Source organism: Oncorhynchus mykiss, chromosome 10 (genome assembly GCF_013265735.2).
Source record: "Oncorhynchus mykiss isolate Arlee chromosome 10, USDA_OmykA_1.1, whole genome shotgun sequence".
In the NCBI taxonomy this organism is placed as follows: domain Eukaryota; kingdom Metazoa; phylum Chordata; class Actinopteri; order Salmoniformes; family Salmonidae; genus Oncorhynchus; species Oncorhynchus mykiss.
The window spans coordinates 53,403,615-53,419,729 of NC_048574.1; the positions used below are offsets into that span (position 1 = coordinate 53,403,615).

The 16,115-nt window shown below is 40.7% G+C and overlaps 1 protein-coding gene across 1 annotated transcript in view; it reads right to left on the reverse strand.

Moving 5' to 3' along the window:
* Window positions 1-15,777, reverse strand: part of LOC110534268 (TBC1 domain family member 2A) — a 29,351-nt gene extending 13,574 nt beyond the window's left edge. The window contains exons 1-10 of the mRNA XM_021619023.2: window positions 15,639-15,777; window positions 14,948-15,277; window positions 12,565-12,719; window positions 12,051-12,181; window positions 11,566-11,777; window positions 10,979-11,314; window positions 10,481-10,591; window positions 8,577-8,746; window positions 7,830-8,351; window positions 1,390-1,510 (exon numbers count right to left, since the gene is read on the reverse strand). Of these exons, the coding sequence (XP_021474698.2) occupies window positions 1,390-1,510; window positions 7,830-8,351; window positions 8,577-8,746; window positions 10,481-10,591; window positions 10,979-11,314; window positions 11,566-11,777; window positions 12,051-12,181; window positions 12,565-12,719; window positions 14,948-15,259 (2,070 nt within the window). The 5' untranslated portion in view covers window positions 15,260-15,277; window positions 15,639-15,777. The remainder of the gene's footprint in view (window positions 1-1,389; window positions 1,511-7,829; window positions 8,352-8,576; window positions 8,747-10,480; window positions 10,592-10,978; window positions 11,315-11,565; window positions 11,778-12,050; window positions 12,182-12,564; window positions 12,720-14,947; window positions 15,278-15,638) is intronic.
* Between the last annotated feature and the right edge of the window lie 338 nt (window positions 15,778-16,115).

A 16,115-nucleotide genomic window follows, 5' to 3' on the forward strand; every position in this document is an offset into this window, starting at 1 on the left:
CTTCTTCTCTGGCGAGCTCTCAAAAGCTATTGCTAATCACCATTTGTTAGGAATTTTATGAATAAATTACTAAACAATATCCCCATTATAAATAGAACTGTAACTAAGTAAACTTATACTCTGTTTTGTTATATCTGATTAACAATATGAATTCATAAGTGAGGGATTGTGGAGCCTGAAACAGGGGGCAATTCAAATTAAATAAATACTATTCCAGCCAGTTTGGAGAAGATTGGAAGTGTTTTTTTTTTAAGTAAGCAGAAAGGGTAATCAACCTATGGTTGAACCGACTCAACTTAGCACTGGAATGTTCAGATAAAGACTGTTTTCTTAGGTTTTCCGTTAACTGGAACTGTCAGCTAAGTGGTGAGGGGTCAAGAGTTAATTCAGTTATATTATGTGTCGTGTGTGTGCTAGTAGGTCGGAATGAACTTTTAAACTTGCTTTGTCTTGGTCGAGAGGAGAAGATTCATTCTAGAACCAATGACGTCATATTTTGTATATAAACTGTTGTTCGTGGTTACATGGCAGCGCGCTCCGAGAATAAATACTATTATCAATTTTTGATAAGACTGGTCTCCGTCTATTCTATGCAAATAAGAATCTTACAAATTCTCATAAAATAGACTAAGTGAATTCAATTAATGAAAACATATTGGAATAATGAAATTATATCAACACCATTCTTAAAACTTGTTGTTGTACATCTCACACTAAAAGAGCTTTGCAGATTTTGATCCAAGTATCGGGAGGTCAGGGACTGCTCTAAGACGAGATCCGTAGGCCTTCGATTGCGTCTCTGATACACTCACACTAGGCAAGCGATGGTGACGGCCGCGTGTTCCGAGTAGGCAACGACATGGGGATTTTGTTTCCGATCTCAAAAACCTGTTTGGAACAGAAAAATTGGGGCCAAAATCTGTAGTGTACTGTTTCATGTTTTTAAAATGAGAAAGTGTCAAAGGTTTATTTGTAGTGGAATGCTTTGTATGGAAAACCAAGTTGAAGCCAACATTCAATGTCATCTAGCTCATAATAATGAACTGAAACGGCGGGAAACAAACAATAGCGCCTGCATCTCTCATAAAAATTGATAATAAATAAAATCACGGAACTAACGTGACCAGGTAAATTGTTTTCACTGGCACCCTTGTGACTGATAAAAAAATGTAAAGTCAAACGTCCCAAAATGACAGATTTGGTAACAGTATCGAACCCTGAACCAATGCTTGAATTTTTATGCTTCACTAGCTGCTCCATTCGAGTGTTTTTTTTTATTTTATTTTTTTTACATTAAAGTACATTACAAGTACATTAATGGATATCCACCCACATTGCAACTTCAGCAAAACATATATTAAAAACTATCAAAGGAATCGTTTCACATACCTGAGATGCTGTTAGAGTCTTGCCATAGAAGTCCTGAGGCATGATGGTCTCGACAATGGCCACCAGACACCAGAAAGTTTCTTCCTCGCTCTGCAACACTAGCAAGGCCATTGCAGCCAATCTGACAGAAAAAAAGAAGGCAGATAAAGCAATGACAAGACTAATACAGTTACTGTGTCCGAATACACATACTAGCATACAACATACTTAAACTGCATGTTATGTACTCATCGTCGCATAATATTTAGTACGTACTGTTTAGTAAAAAGTATGCAGTATGCCACGGCTCCTGACTGGCTGAGTAGGTGGGGTGGGGCCGAGTGCGGGTGGATTTTCCAAATTCAACAGACACTAACCAGCCTGATAATAGCTCATTTCCAATTCTATTGATTTCTCTATTCTCGGAATAGAATAGGAATGGAGTTATAGGCCTACTCAGGTTGGTTATAAGCAGACTACCAAATTCGAGCTATAGCCTACCGTAGCCCATATAAACCATCTTCCTATTTAAAAAGCACTGAAGATAGAAACAGATAATTTGGTTCCATTGTAACATACAGTATTTTTTTGTGAAACAAAAGTGCTGTAACATAAATACATTAAATTAAATAGCCTAGTACACACATCAAAGCTTATCAAAATGTTTAAATCAAAAGGGTATTGCGCAGCAAAACGTGGACAGCATCGCAAATTCAGAACCACTGTACAGCAACATAATAAACACTGATCATTGGGAACAAGATCAGAATGACTGCTAAGGCTTGATCCATAAATTAAATAATTCAATAGGTAGCTTACAAAACTATAACAATCCATATGTTCAAATCAAATGGCATTGCTAACATGACATCAATAATGCATCCACATCCCGAGTCCCGGTGCCGACACACTCACAAATCGAAAGATGTTCAGTATTTTGTTTAAAGGCTCCGACGAAGGCCAAGACAACAAGAAACACTTTTCAATGAGAAAACAGAAATCCACTTTGGGTAAAAATACTTCTTATTTCAAAGATGTAGCTTATGATAAAATAATTGTGATCATTTTAAGGAGGACAAAAACTACTTAGTTAATTAATTAAGGCTAGGCAGAATACTGCCCCCTTTGGAGGAATTGCATGGCCATAGTAAACTGAAAAAAAATCTGTCAGAAATTGCTAATGTATGCACATAATATTATTATTGGATAGAAAACACTCTAAAGCTTCTAAAACCATTGGAATTATGTCTGTAAGTATAGCAGAACTCACAGGGCAGGCATTCTTCCAAACTAGTTTTGTGGTCATGAAAGTTGGGGCAACTTTGACGTGATCGCCCCCACCCTTCCCAACCAGCTATGGATCTGGGGACACTTTCTATGTCTTCCACTAGATGTCCTCATTCAGTAGAGCGTTTAATCGTTCAAATCCCGCGAGAATTGGCCCTATGGGAGTGAATTGAGTGAGTGCCGCGAGAAAATACCTGTGCGTTGGGGCGCGAATTGGTCCCAGCCGTTCCTTTGTTCCAGCACTCCGGAGGAGAACTAACAATGACCGGTTGAATTGAAAATTGTTTTGTATGTTTACAACATCCTAAAGCTTGATTCTGCACTTAGTTTGACCTGTTTAGTCGACATATAATATGTAATTTTGAAGTTTTGATGCGCAACTTTTCCGGACCAGAGGACATTTTGGGTGCATTTCAGCTGATATTGTTAGCAGTAGCTAATAGAAAGACACAAGACTTGAAACCAAACGATGTTTTGGGTAAGTATGAACCCTTCCAGTACATTCTGAACGAAGACCATCAAAGGTAAGGGAATATTTATGCTGAAATTGTGTGTTTCTGTTGACTCCAACATAGCGGAGAAATATAGCTTATATCTGAGCGCCGTCTCAGAATATTGAATAGTGAGCGATTTCTGTAACTTTAAAAATAAATGTAACAAAGCGATTGCATTAAGAAGCAGTGTATCTTTCTAACTATATGTAGAACATGTATATTTAGTCAAAGTTTATGATGTCTATTTACGTTATCTTGCGGCGCTACCTATATTTTCTGCTGACATTTTTGAGTATTTTCTGAACATGAATTCAATGTAAATGGACATTTATGGATATAAATGGCATATTATTGAAAAAATGTACTGTGTAACATGTCCTATTACTGTCATCTGATGAAGATTTTCAAAAGGTTAGTGAATGATTTATTTTTTAATCCTGCTTTTATCATTTTATATTTTCTGGGACAAAATGGCTGCCTCTTGTCTTCGTTTCGGTGGTGGTCTAATATAAATATGTGGTGTGTTTTCGCCGTAAAACATTTAAAAAATCTGACATGCTGGGTAGATGAACAAGGTGTTTATCTTTCATTTGAGGTATTGGACTTGTTAATGTGTGGAGGTTAAATATTTCTAAGAATATTTTTGCGTTCCATGCGCCACGTTCCAGCTGAACGTGGGAGGGGATGTTCCCAAAAGGGATCCCTAACCCGTCATCAGGTTTTAACATTTGAACACCACTGCAGAAGCTTCGCTTCCCAGTGAAGTAACCTAGGGCCTAGGGTACCTAGGAACTAGGGCCTATCACTTGCCACCCATCTATTCCAATGCATTGTGGAAAAGTGTGCATCGAATTCTACTAAATAAAGAGCCATACTCGATGTTCAAAAATTCACATACTGTAAAACATATTTTTGCTTACTGAGAATTTATCATGCACAATTTTCATTGTTTCCATGTATTGGTTGATTTCGGTGTGAAATTAACCGAATTTAGTATGACATCTGGGCATTTAAACTATACTTCAAAAGGCTACTATTTAGGATGGAAGTATGGGTATTCGGACACGGTCAATGCCTCCTCATAGTGAGTACAAACCCAAAATAGTATCCCATACATTACGTTTCCATCCACAGTTTTTATGGGAGTAAAGTCATGCCATATATTTTTAATAAATCACGGTACAATTTTATGAATACAGTTTGTTTGTTCGACATGGTAGGATCTTTTTGGAACTGGAAGCGCCTTTATGTGTAAATATTGATATAATAACCATCATATCAAAGTTAACTTGGAGTCAAGTGAGGGTATGGTGAAGTAAGTTATGATGAACTTCACAGGGTGGTGAAAGTGCATGGTGATGATTCTGATAAATATTGAGGGTCCTATTCTCCTGACATGATGATCAATGCTTGACTGCAGTTTGACAAAAATATTCTCGCTATTATCCATAATAATCTCATCTTGGGTATGACGCTACAAGCTTTGCACACCTGATTTGGGGAGTTTCTCCCATTCTTCTCTGCAGATCATCTCAAGTTCTGTCAGGTTGATTGGGGAGTGTCACTAAACAGCTATTTTTGGGTCTCTCCAGAGATGTTCATTCGGGTTCAAACCCGGGCTCTGGGTGGGCCACTCAAGGACATTCAGAAACTTGTCCCGAAGCCACTCCTACTTTGTCTTGGCTGTGTGCTTAGGGTTGGCTGTGTGCTGTTGGAAGATTAACCTTCACCCCAGTCTGAGGTCCTGAGCACTCTGGAGCTGGTTTTCATCAAGGATCTCTCTGTACTTTGCTCTGTTCATATTTCCCTGGATCCTGACCAGTCTCCCAGTCCCTGCCACTGAAAAACATCCCCAAAGCCACCACCATGCTTCACTGTAGGGATGGTGCCAGGTTTCCTCCAGACCTGACGCTTGTCATTCATACCAAAGAGTTCAATCTTGGATTCAGCAGACCAGAGAATCTTGTTTTTCATGGTCTGATATCTTTATGTGCCTTTTGGCAAACTCCAAGTGGGCTTTCATCTGCCTTTTACTGAGGTGTGGTTTCCGTGTGGCCACTCTACTATAAAGGCTTGATTGGTGGAGTGCTGCAGAGATGGTTGTCCTTCTGGAAGGTTCTCCCATCTCCACAGAGGAACGCTGGAGCTCTTTTAGAGTGATCATTGGGTTCTTGGTCTCTCCCTGACCAAGGCCCTTCTCCCCTGATTGCTCAGTTTGACCGGGTGGACGACCGGGTGGACGGTCGTTCCAAACTTCTTCCATTTAAGAACGATGAAGGCCACTGTGTTCTTGGGGACCTTCAATGCTGCAGAAATGTTTTGGTACACTTCCCCAGATCTGTGCCTTGACACAATCCTGTCTCAGAGCTCTACGGACAATTCCTTCGACCTCATGGTTTGGTTTTTGCTCTGACATGCACTGTCAACTGTGGGACCTTATATAGACAGGTGTGTGCCTTTCCAAATCATGTCCAATCAATTGAATTTACCACAGGTGGACTCGAATCAAGTTGTAGAAACATCTCAAGGATGATCAATGGAAACAGGATACCTGTACCTGAGCTCAATTTCGAGTCTCATAGCAAAGGGTCTGAATACTTATGTAAATAAGGTATCTGTTTTTTAACATTTCTAAAAACCTGTTTTCGCTTTGTCATTATAGGGTATTGTGTGTAGATTGCTGGGAAAAAAAGTTTGAATACATTTTAGAAAAAGGCTTTAACTGTATTAAGTCAAGTGGTCTGAATACTTTCTAAAGGCACTGTATATCTATAATATCTGTTGCCAATTGCATGGAACCCTACATGGAAGAAAAATATAAACGCAACATGTGAAGTGTTGGTCCCATGTTTCATGAGCTAAAATAAAAGATCCCAGAAATGTTCCATACGCACAAAAATGTATTTCTCTAAAATGTTGTGCAGACATTTGTTTATTGTTAGTTTACTGTTATTGAGCATTTCTCCTTCGCCAAGGTAATCCATCCACCTGACAGGTGTGGCATATCAAGAAGATGACAGCATGATCATTACACAGTTGCACCTTGTGCTGGGGACAATAAAAGGCCATTAAAATGTGCAGTTTTGTCACACAACACAATCTCACAGATGTCTCAAGTTTTGAGGGAGAGTGCAATTGGCATGTTGACTGCAAGAGTGTCCACCAGGGCTATTGACAGAGAATTGAATGTTAATTTCTCTACCATAAGCCATCTCCAACGAATTTTAGAGAATTTGGCACCCCCTATCCACATCGACAGGACAGTAGTGGAGAAGGTGGAAAGTGTTAAGTTCCTCGGCGTTCACATCACGGACAAACTGAAATGGTCCACCCACACAGACTGCATGGTGAGGAAGGTGCAACAGCGCCTCTTTAACCTCAGGACGCTGAAGAAATTTGTCTTGTCACCAAAAAAACTCACAAACTTTGACAGATGCACAATCGAGAGGATCCTGTCAGGCTGTATCACCGCCTGGTACGGCAACTGTTCCGCCCACAACCGTAAGGCTCTCCAGAGGGTGGTGAGGTCTGCACAACACATCACCGGGGGAAAACTACCTGCCCTCCAGGACACCTACACCACCCACCTACACCAGGCCAAAAAGATCATCAAGGACAACAACCACACGAGCCACTGCCTGTTCACCCCGCTATCATCCAGAAGGCGAGGTCAGTACAGGTGCATCAAAGCTGGAACCGAGAGACTGAAAAACAGCTTCTATCTCAAGGCCATCAGACTGTTGAACAACCATCACTAACATTGAGTGGTTGCTGCCAACATACTGACTCAAATCTCTAGCCACTTTAATAATTAAAAATTGGATGTAATAAATGTATCACTAGTCACCTTAAACAATGCCACTTTATATAATGTTTACATACCCTACATTACTCATCGCACATGTATATACTGTACTCTATACCGTCTACTGCATCTTGCCTATGCCATTCGGCCATCGCTCATCCATATATTTATATGTACATATTCTTATTCATTACTTTACACTTGTGTGTAAAAGGTAGTTGTTGTGAAATTGTTAGATTACTTGTTAGATATTACTGCATGGTCAGAACTAGAAGCACAAGCATTTCGCTACACTCGCATTAACATCTGCTAACCATGTGTATGTGACCAATAACATTTGATTTGATACATCTAACCGGCCTCAACTGGAGACCATGTGTATGGAGCTGTGTGTGCAAGCAGTTTGCTGATGTCAACGTTGTGAACAGAGTGCCCTATGGTGGCGGTGGGATTATGGTATGGGCAGGCTTAAACTACGGACAACAAACACAGTTGCATTTTATCATTGGCAATTTGAATGCACAAATGTACCATGACGAGATCCTGAGGCCCATTCTTAGGCAAATTTTCTTAAGGCATCTGTGACTAACAGATACATATCTGTCTTCCCAGTTATGTGAAATCCATAGATTAAGGCCTAATGAATTTATTTAAATTGACAGATTTCCTCATATGGAACTCAGTAAAATCTTTGAGATTGCTGCATGTTGCATTTATATTTTTGTTCAGTATAGTTACTGACACAGTACTGAAGTGTACAATTGTTTTACTCCACAAAGTTAGTTAAACAATGGAAGTTTTCTATATATTTTCTCTATTACAGAAGATATCAACAAATACATATTTTTTTTAAATTTTAAAGTCTTTGAATGTACCTGTTGAGGCCCTGGCAGTAGCCGACAGACCGGTTATGACAAGAAAAGGCCAGGAGGATACGATGTAGCTGCCGGACGGCACGCTTGGCGGGGAAGGAGAAGTGGCGGTTCCCCCTCAGAGTGGTCTCCAGGTCCAACCAGATCTGCTGCGAGACCCGGCGGGTCGAAGCAGCCTGGCTCCTAAAGCATATCTGTTGGTACCAGTGGGGCTGGCGCTCTCTCAGGGAGCGGGTGCGGCTCCACACTATCCAGCGCCACACACGACGCCTGTAGTGGTGCGGCACGCCCTTTCTCAGAAGCCCCTTCAGCTTCGGAGAGGCCACCGCCTTGTCTGATCGTCTGCCATCAAAGTGCTGTGCCCAGCGGCCCCAAAGACGCTCGCTGTCCACCTCCTCTTCCCCATCCTTCTGTTGTTGTGGGGCATCGTGGGAATGAATCCCTAATGCTTGCAGTTTGGTGAGCAGCTTCATATCATCCATTTGGATGTCAGTGGAGATTCTAAACCCATACTCATCATATTCCCTACACAACACACAAATGACGACAGCTCATTAACTCTGCTAGGAAGTTCTTTGTATTTTCTCATGATTAGCATCACTTAACTTTACCAACAAGTACTCACAAGAAATGATAGGAATCATAAGTGTGATTACAATGAACACTCTTACTGAGGTTAACTTACATGAAAAAGTTTCAATTAATGCTACGCACACACACACACACACACACACACACACACACACACACCTGGCAGGGTTCAGTTCCAGAATGTCCCTCCCGCCCTCCCGAAGAGTGTCGGTGATCAGGGTCTTTATGGCTTCCCTGTGTCTCTCCAAACCTCTGCTCTCCTGTAGCTTGAAGAGGACTGTCAGAGACCTGCTCTCCATCCGGAACACCTTGGCCTCCAGATGGGCACACTGACACATACACAAAGCACAAGAGGAAGAAGGAATGTAACACTTTACAAGGTACACTGCTACTCATCTGGATTTAAGCATACTACAAATACATACAGTACTTATTGTCTCAAAAAAAGACATGCTTTTGGGGATTTTTTAGAGACCATGCTTTTACCATTATTTCCAGCATGATCCACTAGGTTTGCTGCATGTAGAAAATCCTAGGATTCAATCGATCAATGTCTGGTTGTGCGTGTGTGTTTGGTGGGGGGGTGTAGAATCACTGATCTCCAAATAGTATTCAATGCCAAATACGCTAAGTGCGATTATGATTAGCAAACCAAAACCAAAGATGGTGGATAGATGATGTTCACTCAGGCTGTTTACCATTGGAAAAAAATGCCAGTTCCGCTTCAAATTATGTAGACAACGCCACACACATTTATATAGAAAAATCCTAAACGTTTCTTGTCTGTCACGAATGTTGAATAAAATAAAATGTCAACTTTGCCGATTGTCCGTGGTGTTGGTAGAAATTTGAGACAAAATATCCCCAGGAAATTATTATTAAACCAACTTCAATACGCAGGTCTATGTGTGTGGCAATTAATATGTGCTTTGCTCATTACCAAAGGTACATGTTAGTATATATGCGAACCATGCCAAAGTCTTGCAGGTGCCAAAGTCTTGCAGGTGCCAAAGTCTTGCAGGTGTTTACATGGTTGTGCGCATGTGTCAGGTGAAATGTCAACTTCAGTACGGTGATCTAAACAGTTGGGTAAACAATACTTTCCTGTGGATATTTTTTCTCAAATGATGAGCAGCTGAATTGTTTTCAACATTCCGGCTTGTAGAAGACCATTTCTAGAACCATGTTCCAGACAGTGTATTTAGACATTCACTGTCTGGTCCCCAGGCAAAGTTCCGGTCTACTTAACTGGGTTTGTCTCCCATAGACACCAATGCAATAGGGTTTTCCACTAGTTACCACAGCCGCAAAGTCAAAATTGCCAATATTGTATATATTCATGAAAAATATATATTTGGTCATAATTTAGGGTTAGGCATAAGGTTAGCAGTGTGGTTAGGTATAAAATCAGATTTTAAGAAGAGAAATTGTAGAAATAGGCACGTCTCTGCCTACATCTCCCCTGGCTTAAAGACGCTGCAGGGTCAAGCTGATGTCTGCATTGGCTGTGCAACATTTACTGTGATACAGTCTGTGCAGAAGTCAGGACAATCATACCTCTTGCGCTTCGCGCAGCAGCACAGAGCTTCTGAGCAGAGCTGTTGTGAAGGAAGAGTGTCTGTTTATGCTTGACCTACGGTCAATCAATCTTGTTAATGCAGAACTATACAAAGCCCTCCGCATTGTTACAAAATTTGGGAGGCACACGACGATGTGGTACAGAGCTCAATTTAGCCTCTGCATGCCTCCAGACGCTCAGCAATTGCATCACACCCTCAATATGGAGCCTCGGACCACAATTCCGGATAAAGCATAAATTGGCTTTTAGGTGATCCCCCCCCCACCAAAGACACACCCAACCAGACATTGATTGATTGATTGGAGATGGCTTGCATCAAATAAAGAACATTTCTTAGAATGTTCTACCTGCAGCAAACCTAGTGAATCATGCTGGAAATACCAATAAAAGCAAAGTGCCTCAATAAAAGCCACAAAAGTATACCACACATTCTACAATGCAACATCAAAGTCAGGTCTTGTAAATGTCATGCAGCAGCAGGTACCTTTATCATCAAGCACTTCTCTTGTTCTGTACTCTTCCTCCATTCTTTGGTTAACTTGTAGATCTCTGCATTCAAGTAAGTATTCTGAGTCTTGTAGGCCTCAATGTTGTCCTTGGGGAGGGAAGAGAGCATTTAAACTTAATGCCTTCAGTACATTTATAAAGTGTATTTCAAGTTTACAGAGGTTGCTCCTGAATTATTGTTTGATATACTGTTATTGTTGTAGTAACTATTTCACAACTGAAAAAACATCAGAGACTCCCCTCCATCTTCCAGAATGTGAGTTAGTGAGTGGGTGTGTGTGTGCTTGCAATAGTTCTTTGATGCTGCATAAATATTGCAACGGCAGGTTTGATTGAATACGGGCTTCACTCTACTAAGAGATGTCCATCTTGATCCTCCCAATACTGGTAATTTAAGTGGAAGCTTTCAACTAAAGTGACTTACAGCCCCATGTTCTAGCTAGCTAGTCCCCTAAGCCATTGAAACCTTCCCCACCTTAAGATTCCTAATCTCCTGTCTCAGCTGCTCCTGCGTTTCAAGGACAGTCCAACTCTCAGCCACTTGTTGGGACAGACGGAGGACCAACTCTCTCTCAGCCTGGTTCCTCTCAGCCAGTAGCCGGAGGTGATCCTGAGACTCGGCCGCACAGTCGTGCCGCAGCAGTGGCACAACCTGCAGGCCATACGAATGATCTGTGTTGCACTCGCCTTGATTCCATGGTTGTGAGTTGGAACTCTTCCATTCACACTCCGACCTCGGGGACTCTACTGCAGGAGTCAATTTCTCCTGCTGGGCCAACTCCAGGGCTTTCTGCAACAGGGATACTAGATCCTAAAAAGGAAGTGACATCAGAGATTACAGTGACAGGCTTAGATGTGACACCCAGCTATAGTACAATGTGTCAACAGTTGTCAACAGTTGTCTAATTAACATGATCTTGGGTAAAATGTTTGACATGGACCTCAGAGAAATATAGGGCTATATAGACACTTTCGATGTATTTAGTTATTTATGTAGTTTAGCTTTTTTTACTGATACAGAAATATTCCAGGACTGAGTCGTTGTGTTATTCCAGACCTCACCTTCTGGGCCTTGACCTGGCCTGCCAGACTGAGCACTTCCTGTTGAAGACGGGCAGTGTCTGGAGGCTCTTCCTGCTGGGGACTAGCAGTCTTGTCTGCGGGTTTAGAAGAGGAGCCCTCACTGCTTAGGGAGCTCTGGTGTCCCTTTGGTGCCTCTATCTCCTGGACCCACTGTGTTTTTGGCCCAGAGGGCTCAATATTTGTTTTTGGAGCTATGCAAAGAGACAAATGGTTTTCAATTACTTTAAAATATCACTGTTAATTACAAAGGTGGCATTGGTGGTTATATAATAGTGAAAATCTTTCCCACAGGCACCATCCACTCAGCATTCACAGGTCTAAACAGACTGGATTGATGGCAGCAAAACGGCCATTCCTCAGTCTTGCGCTCAATGAAGCCGCTGTCATATTGCTTTCTACTATCCAGCCCTTTCATATCTGTGAACATCCAAAAAGGGGGATCCGGTGGTCTAGGAGAGACCTACGTGATTTGTCCTGGTCAAAATATGGAGGGGCCTGGATGTCTTTGAGTGGCAGGAATGGATCCCAGAGTTCCTCCCAGCTGAGGCTGTGGCTGAGCTCCTGTGAGGAGCGGCTCCGGAGTAAGTATTCCTTACTACAACCACAGATGGACATAAACATACAGTAAATAATCACACACTAACTCTTTTTATGTAAAACATTTAAACTTTACATTTTTTTACAAAGACTCAAATTACAGTTAAGCAAGCTAATTTTTTGGTAGTTCTGTCCTTGAGCTGTTCTAGTCTTTTAAAACATGTATTATGCCATGTTTTATGTTGTGTGTGGATCCCAGGAAGAGTAGCTGCTGCATTAGCAACAGCTAATGGGGATCTTAATAAAATACAAAATTCTGATATTTCCTCCCAGTCTAAAAAGCTATGTCAAATTTCTAGAGTGAACCAAGACCAATTCTGTTTAATGTGTGTGTGTGTGTTTGCAGATGTATGAATAGGGTTCATATTTGTGTATACTGACTGAATTCCTGTCGGAGTGTGTCTGAGGAGGACGTCACTCAGCGTGGCGTATCGTCGTAGTGCATGGTGACTGGTGACCATTCCCAGCTTTCCAGAATGCCACCTCTTCAACTGGAGTTGCTTCAGCCAGTATATCATAGACTCGCAATTCACAGCCTGAAATTCAAGACAGGTTTTGAGAATGACCTGAAGTAGGACCTCAGGGGAACATTTTACTTCCAAATAAATAACTTTTCTAAGCACATTTGGAGTGAGGAAAAAAAACAGAAATAGCCCCAAAACGGTATACCACGGGGTGCCTACCTAATACAGCATTAAAGGTTTAATGGAGCTGAGGTCCTTTGATTCTCTTTACTGTTTCAGAGCATGCTTCTCTGCAGTGTTTGTATAGAATCTATTGAAAAATGTATACTTTAAAGAGGTTGGGGGAATGATGCCTATGTAAGGTCCAAATTTAACTCCTTTGTCCTGCTGTGGGTCATTTGCATTAAACTTGGTCAGGACATTGAATTATGCATTTCATAGAAAGGTGGTAGGAAGGTTGTGGGTGTGTCCACTTTCTTCTTGTCATTGGTTGAACATATGTAGACAGCTGTGACCTTAGACTTCCTCAAGGCACTTCCCTCTTTCCCACAGATGAAACACCACTTGTCTAAGATTTCAGCACCAAAAGCCATATCCACAACTCTCTGTACACTGTACTCCGCCAGACCTACTTCATGGGACTGCTGAGCTGCACTTTATCAGACTTTGCACACTCAATGGAAAGACTTCATATTCCTTATTTATTTATTTCTATGTATGTCACTATATTGAAATGTGCAAACGCCTGTTGTCACGCCCTGACCATAGAGAGCCCTTGGTTCTCTATGGTGTAGTAGGTCAGGGCGTGACTAGGGGGTTTTCTAGTTAAATATTTCTATGTTAGTGTTTTGTATGGTTCCCAATTAGAAACAGCTGGTAATCGTTGCCTCTAATTGGGGATTATATTTAGGTGGCCACGTTTCCCACCTGTGTTTGTGGGATATTGTTTTGAGTGAGTGCATTCAGCACCACGTAGTTCACGGTCGTTGTTTGTTTATTGTTTGAAAGCTTCACTTATATAAAAGATGTGGAACTCAACACACTCTGCGCCTTGGTCCGTCCAGTTCAACAACTGTGACACCTGTTGTGTCGTTATTTCTTTGTAATCATCATTAAACCATTCACAAAAATTTCTGGTTTTAGTTTTAATGCACCGTATTGCTGGAAATGCACACAATATCGCATAATGTCAAAGTGGAATTATGTTTTTAGAAATGTTTACAAACGTATTCAAAATGTAAAAAAATGTGCTTAACAAGTCACATAAAAAGATGCATGGATTCACTCTGTGTACAATAATAATGTTTAACTTTTTTTTATTTTTATAACTACCTCATCTCTGTACCACATACAATTATCTGTAAGGTTCCTCAGTCAACCACAAAGACCAGGGAGGTTTTCTAATGCCTCGCAAAGAAGGCCATGGGTAAAACAAAAAAAATGCAGACATTCAATATCCCTTTGAGCATGATGAAGTTAAGCATTACACTATCCAAAGTGTACCAACATACCCATTAGTGCATCAATACACACAAAGATACAGGCGCCCTTCCAAACTCAGTTGCCGTAGAGCAAGAAACGGCTCAGGGATATCACCATGAGGCCAATGGTAACTTTAAAACAGTTACAGAGTTTAATGGCTGTGATAGGAGAAAACTGAGGATGGATCAACAACATTGTAGTTACTACACAATACTAACCTAAATGGCAAAGTGAAAAGAAGGAAGCCTATACAGAATACAAATATTCTAGAACATGCATCCTGTTTGCAATAAGGCACTAAAGTAAAACCGCAAAAACATGTATTTTTTATTTTTATAAGAGTACATGGTCATTATTAAGGCCAGATTGTTCTTCAAGATGTTCAAATGTTCATAAATGACCAGCAGGGTCAAATATAATCACAGTGGTTGTAGAGGGTGCAACAGGTCAGTACCTAAGGAGTAAATGTCAGTTGGCTTTTCATAGCAGAGCATTCAGGTCGAGACAGCAGATGCCGTAGAGTGAGAGAGAGATGATAACAAAAACTTTGGCAGCCACGCCATTCTAAAGAGGTTAATTCTATCTGTACGATTTATTGGAAGATTATTCCATTTAATTAGATCTGCTTTCATATTGTTGAGTAATGGAATAAAGTTATTTTTATATATTTGTTTGTTGTAACTTATTAAGCATCCTAAGTATTTAATATTTTTTTGTGGTCCAGGATTGCTGTAGATTGTGAGTAATTTATTTTTATTTTTCCTATTGTCATATATGAATACTTTCTGAAGGCACATGTTGCGCTTGGACAAGTTTACCTTGAGGGTGAAGGTGCGCTCGGGTGTTTGAATGTAGAAGGTCCCCTGGTCTGCCTGTGGTAGGTCTCCCAGTATGGCATTGGACAGGTCAATCCAACCCAGTGGATTCACATCCTGGGCACACTTGTAGTAGACCAGCTGACACTCCTTCTCTTCGTATATGAACCAGAGGGACCTCCAGACCTTCAGTGGCCCGCTCAGCTTGTCCAGATACCCGCATAACGTGGCGGCAGCAGATACCACTGGGCTCTGCTTTCTGGACTCAGTAGGAAAACTGTCCCCGTCTTTGTTTAGAAAGGCAATGTCATTCATTCCGTCTCTGCCTGCTTTCTCCACCCCAAATCAAATCAAATATTATTTGTCACATGCGCTGAATACAACAGGTAGACCTTACCCTGATTTAAATGCTTACTTTACAAGCCCTTAAGAAAACTAAGAGTTAAGAAAATATTTACTAAATAAAGTAATATATTTAAATACATTTTTAAAAGTAACACAATAAAATAACGGCACAATGACACCGATGTCCAATCAATGTTCAAGTTTCATAGGTTTGTTCAAGTTTAAGCTGCCCCTAGGCACAAAAGGTGCCTAGATCTGAAGGAAAGTAATCAAAAGTAACTTCAATTAAACACAGAAAAATACATAAGAGAATGTACAAATTTGTTACAATTTATACATTACTACTCACTTGATCAAAGAAGACAAATTAACACTTCCACAGATAAACATACGGTATCATACTTGACAAAGGTCAGCAAAACCTTTTTTAAACTGCTAGTGGAGTCCAACTGAAGTCTTCGTGCATGGAAAGTCTTCCTAGTCAAGTATCTTGTAAGAAGCTACAGGGTGTGAGGTTATTTTTAAAAGGTTGCATCCAGAGTTTTAGGTTACAAAACTGTAGTGCACATGTACAAATCTAAACATTGCTACTATATATACACCATTCCACCACTGCCATATGCCTACTACCAATATGTTGTTACTGTGAAAAGTATATTTCTAGTAGGGTTAATTAAATAAAGTAAAATACTTACTCAATTCCTTTTGGCACGAGTGATTGAAAAATCTTCTCATACTTCTGGGAGGAACCAAGTTGACCCCAAATGTGGACAAAGCCAACATACTACTGCATCTGATGCACATACAGTGGGTTCCATAACTATTG